This window comes from Trachypithecus francoisi, unplaced genomic scaffold (assembly GCF_009764315.1).
Source record: "Trachypithecus francoisi isolate TF-2019V2 unplaced genomic scaffold, Tfra_2.0 Lachesis_group5, whole genome shotgun sequence".
Lineage (NCBI taxonomy): Eukaryota > Metazoa > Chordata > Mammalia > Primates > Cercopithecidae > Trachypithecus > Trachypithecus francoisi.
The window spans coordinates 25674529-25684976 of record NW_022681470.1 but is presented as its reverse complement, the minus strand read 5'-3'; the positions used below and the strand labels follow the sequence as shown (position 1 = coordinate 25684976).

The following is a 10448-nucleotide window of genomic DNA, read 5'->3' as shown; positions in this document are numbered from 1 at the left end:
ATAATACAGTTTCAAATTAGATATCAAACAGCACTTCAGTGTTTTGTTTTTTAAAATCATATTATTTGCCTTATGGGAATCTGTGTGTATATTTTCTTCAGGTGACATGGTCTCACCTTGAATATCTCTTTTTGTAAGTGACTGACCTTAAAGATAGAAAGAAATGCTAGGGCTTTGGATAGAACACCTTCATGATGACTCGAATAATGTGTTAATGGTTTTGAGAGCACTCAAGAAACTTATGCCCATTGAGTGCTACAATAATAGACTAACTGATTTATGAGCAGTCTGTACACTCCTAAGAGCTGTACTTCTAGGAGTCTGTAGCCCGCAAGAGAATTAACTTGACCCTAACTGTAGAGTCCCATGCATTGATCTGAAGTACTCATTCTTAGTCTCTCACCAGGGAGGCATATAAGTGTTTTGGGGGCAGCATGTAAAAATTTGAAAAAGTATAATCACTATTGAAACTTAAGTTTTTAATTGAGGAAAAAACATATTATTATTATTTTCCTGCCTCAGGTTTATTTGTACAAATTACACAGGAAGGCACCAGCCCCATGCTGACGGCAGCCCAGGGTGGGTCACACCAGTCCTTCTGTCTTCATGTTGGCAGACAGAGATCTCTACTCTGAAGTCTTTGTAGGGGCCTGGGCATCTTTGGGAGCCTGAGCTGGAACTGAAGCTGGAGCTGCAGCCTGGGCCTTGGTTTGATCCTTGGCTTTGGCCTTTGGCCCACACAACCTGAGCCCCTTGGCAATGAGGGTCCAAGTATGCTTCCCAAGCTTGGCATGGGTAATGTAGGCAAGTTGATTGAGCTTGTGGCTGACACCCTTTGGCATCTTGGGCTTAAACTCCTTTGGCTTAATGAGGGCCTTGATAGCCTCAGCAAGTGCACTCATGGCCTTGGCATTGTTAGCCTGCATCTTCTTTAGGCCCTTCTTGTTGCACTTCTTGGAAAAGTCCATGTTCCTCAGGAACTTGGGGTCCACCCCCTTAAGAGATTCATATTTTTGCGATCAGGGTTTCTTGATGCCATTTCTGTGCCATTTTCAGGAATGGTTGTGTGTGGTGTGGTTCTTGGACTTGGCCATGTCTGCACTTTAACATCCAGCTCCCAAAGCACCTGGAACACGAAGGACCATATTATTTTTATAATGTAAGCTTCTGAGGGAAAAACCCAATGAAATCATTTTGGCTGGCAAGACTACACCAACACAAGACTGCATTATTTACGTGTCAGTGATTTTCATGGACAATCAGAAATAAGTGGCAACTTATCCGTGATTTCTATTACTGACTACCTATTCCATTTTCCTTTGCATCTAGCCAGACCCGCAGTTGGGTAGGGATTTTATCTGGTGATGAGACCCTAACCTTTATTCCCCTGTGATACTGTCTTTATGTGATTATTGTAATTTTCTATTAACATTCAGTGGGTCCACATTGGTGCTGGCAAAAGTTTGGTAGGCAGGGAAAACAAATCTAAATAGATAACAACTCTATGCTAGTGAGGATAAATTTTTTCCCTATCCATGCAGAATGGTATTCAATGTAATCAACTTGCTACCAGCTAGTGGAGTGGTGCTTGTTGTATGAGACCATATTGGGTATTGGGGTTAAACATAGTAATTGGCAAATTGGATTTTCAGCTGTGGTAGTAGCTGGGTCAGATTCCATAAGAAGTCCCTGTTGCAGACATTTTTGCCTTGCTTCTAAGTCAGTCACTATGGCTAGTTTGCTTTTTTAAGACCACTGAACAAACTCTAGGGTGGTTGTAGAAGGAGACTAACTGATATTTAAATTATGCGTCATCCAAGAGACTCACCTAACACATAAGGACTCACAAAAAACTTAAGGTAAAGGGATGGAAAAAGACATTCCATGAAAATGAACCCCAAAAGCAAGCAGGGGTAGCTATTCTTATATCAGACAAAACAAACTTTAAAGCAACAGCAGTTAAAAAAGACAAAGAGGGAGATTATATGATAAAAGGCCTTGTCCAATAGGAAAATATCACTGTCCTAAATATATATGCACCTAATACTGGAGCTCCCAAATATGTAAAACAATTACTACTAGACCTAAGAAATGAGATAGACAGCAACACAATAATAATGGGGGACTTCAATACTCCACTGACAGCATTGGACAGGTCATCAAGACACAAAGTCAACAAAGAAATAATGGATTTCAACTGTACCCTGGAACAAATGCACTTAACAGATATTTACAGAATATTCTATCCAACAACCACAGAATATACATTCTACTCATCGGCACGTGGAACTTTCTCCAAGATAGACCATATGATAGGCCACAAAGTCTCAATAAATTTAAGAAAATTGAAATTATATCAAGTTCTCTCTCAGACCACAGTGGAATAAAATTGGAAATCAACTCCAAAAGGAACCTTCAAAACCATGCAAATACATGGAAATTAAGTAACTTGTTCCTGAATGATCATTGGGTCAACAGTGAAATCAAGATGGAAATTAGAAAATTATTTGAACTGAACAATAACCATGACACAATCTATCAAAACCTCTGACATACAGCAAAGGTGATTGCTAAGAGGAAAGTTGATAGCCTTAAATGCCTTCATCAAAAAGTCTGAAAGAGCACCAATAGGTAATCCAAGGTCATACTTAAAGGAAATAGAGAAACAAGAACAAACCAAACCCAAACCTAGCAAAGAAAAGAAATAACCAAGATCAGAGTAGAGCCAAATGAAACTGAAACAAGCAAACAAACACAATACAAAAGATAAACAAAAAAAAAAGCTGGTTCTTTGGAAATATAAATAAAATTGGTAGACCGTTAGTGAGATTAACCAAGAAAAGAAGATAGAAGATCCAAATAAGCTCAATTAGAAACAAAACAGGAGCTAGTACAACCAACACCACAGAAAGACAAAGGTCATTCAAGGCTACTATGAACACCTTTATGTGCATAAACTAGAAAACCAAAAGAAGACGGATAAATTCCTGGAAAGATACAGCCCTCCTAACTTAAATCAGATAGAATTAAAAACCCTGAACAAATTAATAACAGCAAGTGAGATTGAAATGGTAATAAAAAAATTACCAACAACAAAAAAAGTCCAAGACCAGACAAATTCACAGCTGAATTCTATCGTACATTCAAAGAAGAATTGGTACCAATCCTGTTGATGGTATTCCACAAGATAGAGAAAGAGGGAATCCTCCCCAAATCATTCTATGAAGCCAATGTTACCCTGTTACCAAAACCAGGAAAGGACATAACAAAAAAAAAAAAGAAAAATAAAAAAGAAAACTACAGACCAATATTCCTGATGAATATAGATGCAAAAATCCTTAACAAAATACTAGCTAACCAAATCCAACATCATATCAGAAAGATAATATATCATGATCAAGTGGGTTTCATATTAGGGTTGCAGGGGTGGTTTAACACATACAAGTCAATAAACAAATAAATAAAAGTAAAAACAAAAATCACGTGATCATCTCAATAGACACAGAAAAAACACTTGGCAAAATCCAGCATCCCTTCATGATTAAAACCCTCAGCAAAATTGGCAAACAGGTGACATACCACAGTATAATAAAAGCCATCTATGACAAGCCCACAGCCAACATAAATAATGAATGGGAAAATTTGAAAGTATTCCCTCTGAGAACTAGAACAAGACAGGATTCCCAGTCTTACCACTTCTATTCAGCATAGTACTGAAAGTCCTACCCAGAGCAATCAGACAAGAGAAAGAAAGAAAGGGCATCCAAATCAGTAAAGAGAAAATCAAACTGTTGCTGTTTGCTGATGATACGATTGGATACCTGGAAAATGCTAAAGACTCCTCCCAAAAGCTCCTAGAACTGATAAATGAATTTGACGAAGTTTCAGGATAAAAAATTAACATACACAAATCAGTAGCTCTGCTATACACCACCAGTGACCCAGCTGAGAATCAAATTAAGAACTCAAATCCTTTTACAATAGCTGCAAAAAAAAAAAAATACTTACAAATATACGTAGCCAAGGAGATGAAAGACCTCTAAAGGATAACTATGAAACGCTGCTGAAAGAAATCATAGATGACAGACAAAAAAATGGAAACACATCCCATGCTCATAGATGGGTAGACTCAATATTGTGAAAATGACCATACTGCCAAAAAACAATCTACAAATTCAATGCAATTTGTATCAAAATACCACCACCATTCTTCACAGAACTAGAAAAAAACAAAATTCACGTGGAACCCAAAAAGGGCCCACATAGCCAAAGCAAAACTAAGCAAAAAGAACAAATCTGGAGGCATCACGTTACCTGATTTCAAACTATACTTTAAGGCTATAGTCACCCAAACAGTATGGTACTGGTATTTAAATAGGCACATAGACCAGTGGAATAGAATAGAGAACCCAGAAATAAACCCAAATACTTACAGATAACTGATCTTCAAGAAGCAAACAAAAACATAAAGTGGGGAGAGGACACCTTATTCAACGAAAGGTACTGGGATAATTGGCAAGCTACATGTAGGAGAATGAAACTGGACCCTTATATCTCATCTTATACAAAAATCAACTCAAGATGGATCAAGAACTTAAATCTAAGACCTGAAACTAGAAAAATTCTAGAAGATAACATTGGAAAAACCCTTCTAGATATCAGCCTAGGCAAAGACTTCATGACCAAGAACCCAAAAGCAAATGCAACAAAAACAAAGATAAATAGGTAGGACTTAATTAAACTAAATAACTTCTGCATGGCAAAAGGAACAGTCAGCAGAGTAAACAGACAACCCACAGAGTGGGAGAAAATCTTCACAATGTATACATCTGACAAAGGACTAATATCCAGAATCTACAAGGAACTCAAGAAAATTAGCAAGAAAAAACAATCCCATCAAAAAGTGGGCTAAGGAACATGAATAGGCAATTCTCAAAAGAAGACATACTAATGGCCAACAAACATGAAAAAATGCTCAACATCACTAATGATCAGAGAAATGCAAATCAAAACCACAATGCAATACTACCTTACTCTTGCAAGAATGGCCATAATAAAAAAATAAAAAAATGATGGATGTTGGCATGGATGTGGTGAAAAGGGAACACTTCTACCCTGCTGGTGGGTGTAAACTAGTACAATCACTATAGAAAACAGTGTGAAGATTCCTTAAGGAACTAAAAGTAGAAATACTAATTGAAACAACAATCCCACTACTGGGTGTCTACCCAGAGGAAAATAAGTCATTATACAAAAAAGACACTTGCACACATATGCTTATAGCAGCACAATTCACAATTGCAAAGATATGGAACCAGCCCAAATGTACATCAATCAATGAGTGGATAAAGAAACTGTGGTTTATATACATACCATGGAATACTACTCAGCCATAAAAATGAATGAATTAATGGCATTCACACCAACCTGGATGGAATTGCAGACTATTATTCTAAGTGAAATAACTCAGTAATGGAAAACCAAACTTCGTTATGTTCTCACTCTTAAGTGGGAGCTAAGCGATGAAGATGCAAAGGCATAAGAATGAAACAATGGACTTTGGGGATGCATGGGAAAGGGCGGGAGGTGGGTGAGGGATAAAAGACTACAAATTGCATTCAGTGTATACTGCTCTGGTGATGAATGCACCAAAATCCCACAAATCACCACTAAAGAACTTACTCATGAAACCAAATACCACCAGTTTCTGCAAAACCTGTGGAAATTTAAAAGTTAAAAAAAAAAGACTTGAACCAGGCAAAATGGCACACATTAGCCTCTACCATGGTGCTTTGCAACACTGCAAGGTGAAAAAATGTTCATTCCAGCCCAATCTTGTATGTGAGGAAACTTTAAAACTTTAAAACAAAATTGAATGCTATCTTATGGGCATTGTTGTGAGGGAGAAATGAGTACATTGGGTAAATTAACTGTATTATGATGTTTGTGGTCCACATGCAGGCGCAATTTGATTGTGTGAGGAGACAAAAGAGGGTTCCTCAGGATGACTAATACATCTTTTTAAACATACATTAGAGAGAAGTGCACAGAGTGCACATATCACATTTGAAATGTTCTATTGTTCTGTCCATTTTTCATTACTCTGAAATGATTACTGCAAAAATTCCTAAATTGGATGCTTTTCAGAGAGATTAAAGACTGTAAGCACAGTCTTCCAGCTGTGCAAAAAAGAGTGTGCTTCTGCAGATGAATGGAGAGCCTTAGCAACTTCACCGTGGGCTCTGCACAGCATGTGGAGAAACCTGAGGCCCATTGGGAAGTGTCAGCCTTGCTCCATCCATGAGCTTGGAGGGACCTCAGTTGGCTTTTTGTAGCATATCTGCCCTGAGCTGATCACCATCTGCTTGGCATTATTTAATTATTTAAAACCTCTTAAATGCATTTCGTTAGGGCCTGAGTCTCTATAATGCCAGGACAAGGAGGCAGAGGTCTTCTGAAGAAACCCAGACAGAAACCTTGCACAGTTGCAAAGGAGGAAGAAAAGTCAAATACAGGCGTTTCCAAATACTGAGCGGTCTTGCTTCCAAGACTACCCAGGAATTTATAGTTCTTTGATTAAAGGTCAGTACTAATTTGAAACAAAACAACAACAACAACAAATGGATCATCTTACTTGATTTGAAGAATATTCTCCATGGAGGAGAATTTTGTTTGAGTACTTACATCACATGAGACACAAATATATTCTGGGACCATTGCCAAAAGTTCGTATACATAGCTCTTCTCTAAGACCCTTTGTCATCAATTTTCCTGTTTTGCTTCTTTAAGGAACCTGCTAGTAGATGTAGATGTTTACCTAAGAACATTTCTCCTTTCATCCTGATCACAAATTAAAGCATTTCACATTTGTCCCATTGGAAGAATTTTAGTTTTCACTGTCTTTCAGAGCCACCACTGTTGCATTGTAAAAGTGCATTTCTATCTATGTCATGATAAGCCTTCTGTAAATAAGACTCAAAATACGGTCCTAGACAACGTTTTATAAGGCTATGGATGTGGGAGAAGGTAGAATGTCACTGTGTGGCTGGATTAGACATGTTAGGAGTGTGAGCTACTTGCTTGTCCAACCTGGGAACTGCAACGGTCAGATCTTGAATATGTTTACTTCCATTAGATGATGGAGTGCCTGTGGGTATGCTCAACTTAATGATAGGTGGATTAGAAACATCCAGTTCATTATGAATATTTCAATTTCTGTGGCCACTTGGTCTACTGCAGTCATGCATTAAGCATCTTATAACCTCTTCCAACCCTAGTAATTTTACAGTTATGCATTCAGTTTCTTGTCTATTTGTGTTTCTCTTAAAATTCTAATATGCAAACTTTCTTTAACAAAGTATATAATTAATCACTCTCTCTTCCCTCCATTGGAAAAATACAGGAGCCCTGAAACACTGGAACTCTAATCACCATCATTCTGTCTTAAATGTCAACCTTACATATTTTAGTTTGAACTTGTTTTTGTACTTCTTAAGTTAATAGCTATTGTGATTATAACATTTGGCAGTTTGCTTGGAATTACTCATTTTTTTCAGTCTCTTTGCTCACACTTCCTTCTTTATAGATTGAGATTCTTTCTTACTAAAGCAGATACTTCCAAGTTCACTAGTAAGTGTCTGTTAATGGTAAACTCATACAATATGGATCTGAAAACATTTAATTCATTATCATTCTTAAATGGTAGTTTAACTGGACATGGAATTCTGTCAACAGCAAATTGAGAGTTACTTTATCTCAGCACTGAATATATTGTTTCATTATTTTTTGATTTCTTTTTTTTTTTATACTTTAAGTTCTAGGGTACATGTGCATAACATGCAGGTTTGTTACATATGTATACTTGTGCCATGTTGGTGTGCTGCACCCATCAACTCGTCAGCACCCATCAATTCATTATTTATATCATGTATAACTCCCAATGAAATCCTTCCCCCCTCCCCCCTCCCCATGATAGGCCCCAGTGTGTGATGTTCCCCTTCCCAAGTCCAAGTGATCTCATTGTTCAATTCCCACCTATGAGTGAGAACATGCGGTGTTTGGTTTTCAGTTCTTGTGACAGTTTGCTAAGAATGATGGTTTCCAGCTGCATCCATGTCCCTACAAAGGATGCAAACTCATCCTTTTTTAGGGCTGCATAGTATTCCATGGTGTATATGTGCCACATTTTCTTAATCCAGTCTGTCACAGATGGACATTTGGGTTGATTCCAAGTCTTTGCTATTGTGAATAGTGCCGCAATAAACATACGTGTGCATGTGTCTTTGTAGTAGAATAATTTATAATCCTTTGGGTATATACCCAGTAATGGGATGGCTGGGTCATATGGTACATCTAGTTCTAGATCCTTGAGGAATTGCCGTACTGTTTTCCATAATGGTTGAACTAGTTTACAATCCCACCAACAGTGTAAAAGTGTTCCTATTTCTCCACATCCTCTCCAGCACCTGTGGTTTCCTGACTTCTTAATGATTGCCATTCTAACTGGTGTGAGATGGTATCTCATTGTGGTTTTGATTTGCATTTCTCTGATGGCGAGTGATGATGAGCATTTTTTCATGTGTCTGTTGGCTGTATGAATGTCTTCTCTTGAGAAATGTCTGTTCATATCCTTTGCCCACTTTTTGATGGGGTTGTTTGTTTTTTTCTTGTATATTTGTTTGAGTTCTTTGTAGATTCTGGATATTAGCCCTTTGTCAGATGAGTAGATTGCAAAAATGTTCTCCCATTCTGTAGGTTGCCTGTTCACTCTGATGGTAGTTTCTTTTGCTATGCAGAAGCTCTTTAGTTTAATGAGATCCCATTTGTCAATTTTGGCTTTTGCTGCCGTTGCTTTTGGTGTTTTAGACATGAAGTCCTTACCCATGCCTATTTCCTGAATGGTACTACCTAGATTTTCTTCTAGGGTTTTTATGGTGTTAGGTCTAACATTTAAGTCTCTAATCCATCTTGAATTAATTTTCGTATAAGGAGTAAGGAAAGGATCCAGTTTCAGCTTTCTACTTATGGCTAGCCAATTTTCCCAGCACCATTTATTAAATAGGGAATCCTTTTCCCATTTCTTGTTTCTCTCAGGTTTGTCAAAGATCAGATGGCTGTAGATGTGTGGTATTATTTCTGAGGACTCTGTTCTGTTCCATTGGTCTATATCTCTGTTTTGGTACCAGTACCATGCTGTTTTGGTTACTGTAGCCTTGTAGTATAGTTTGAAGTCAGGTAGCGTGACACTTCCAGCTTTGTCCTCTTGACTTAGGATTGTCTTGGCAATGCGGGCTCCTTTTTGGTTCCATATGAACTTTAAAGCAGTTTTTTCCAATTCTGTGAAAAAAGTCATTGGTAGCTTGATGGGGATGGCACTGAATCTATAAATTACCTTGGGCAGTATGGCCATTTTCACGATATTGATTCTTCCTATCCATGAGCATGGTATGTTCTTCCGTTTGTTTGTGTCCTCTTTTATTTCACTGAGCAGTGGTTTGTAGTTCTCCTTGAAGAGGTCCTTTACATCCCTTGTAAGTTGGATTCCTAGGTATTTTTTTTTCAATTTTATAACTTTATTTGATGTATTTGATGATCAGCGATTAGTTCTCATCCACACTGACTGTCTGTAGATTTTTGAAAGTGGTAACAGGTACATAGGTAACCAAAGTATAGAGCTTATTTGGTGAATCTTCATCCTCATTACGTTTTCTGGACAGCCGCACACGGGTTCGGTATGGGACATTCCTTATTCCTTTGGCCCAGACAGCTTTGTTGAGCCTGGTATCAATGCTCACATCTGGAGTTCCCATCTCCTTCATGGCAAATTTCCGAATCTCTTTGAGTGTCCGAGGGGCACGCTTCTTGAAGCCCACTCCATGGATGCGCTTGTGAATGTTGATGGTGTATTCTCGGGTCACCACCTCGTTGATGGCAGAACGGCCCTTTTTCTTCTCGCCACCCTTCTTTGTGGGAGCCATTCTGCCGGGTCCAAGTGAGAAAAAAAGTATTTTTTGATTTCTATTGTTACCATTGAATGTATCGAGACCAGACCCAGACTCTGCATTATTTCTTTGTAGATAATGTGCTGCTTCTCTCCAGATGTCTGTAATATTTTCTTTATATCTCTACTGTTCTACCATTTTACTATGTTGTCTAGGTGTGAGCTTATTTTTTTATCCTACTTAGGACTGTTTGGTTTTGAAATTTCACAATTCTTTTATCAAGGCTAAAAATTTCAGATATTACCTCTTCCAATAACTTATCTCCTTCAGAAAACCTTTTCAGATATGTGTTAAGTCTTCTCATTTTATCCTCCATGTCTCTTTATTTCTCATTCATATTTTCCATCTATTTACCTGTCAATACAGCATTCTCGGTAATTTTTTAAAGATATATATTCCAGTTAATTAATTTTCCTTATGCTTTTATCTACATTCCAACTTAACACA

At 37.7% G+C, this 10448-nt stretch overlaps 1 protein-coding gene and 1 pseudogene across 1 annotated transcript; both read right to left on the bottom strand.

The window, feature by feature from the left end:
• Window positions 1-522: 522 nt before the first annotated feature.
• On the bottom strand, window positions 523-1094 carry LOC117075603 (annotated as a pseudogene).
• An 8456-nt stretch (window positions 1095-9550) lies between these two features.
• LOC117075604 (60S ribosomal protein L31-like) lies at window positions 9551-9998 on the bottom strand. Its single transcript, XM_033198086.1, has one exon. It carries the CDS (start codon window positions 9975-9977, stop codon window positions 9600-9602), a length of 378 nt encoding a protein of 125 aa, XP_033053977.1. The 5' UTR covers window positions 9978-9998; the 3' UTR covers window positions 9551-9599.
• Between the last annotated feature and the right edge of the window lie 450 nt (window positions 9999-10448).

What these genes read in the sequence shown, in the direction of transcription:
- LOC117075604 (XM_033198086.1), bottom strand. Translation starts at nt 9,977, where the DNA reads ATGGCTCCCACAAAGAAGGGTGGCGAGAAGAAAAAGGGCCGTTCTGCC.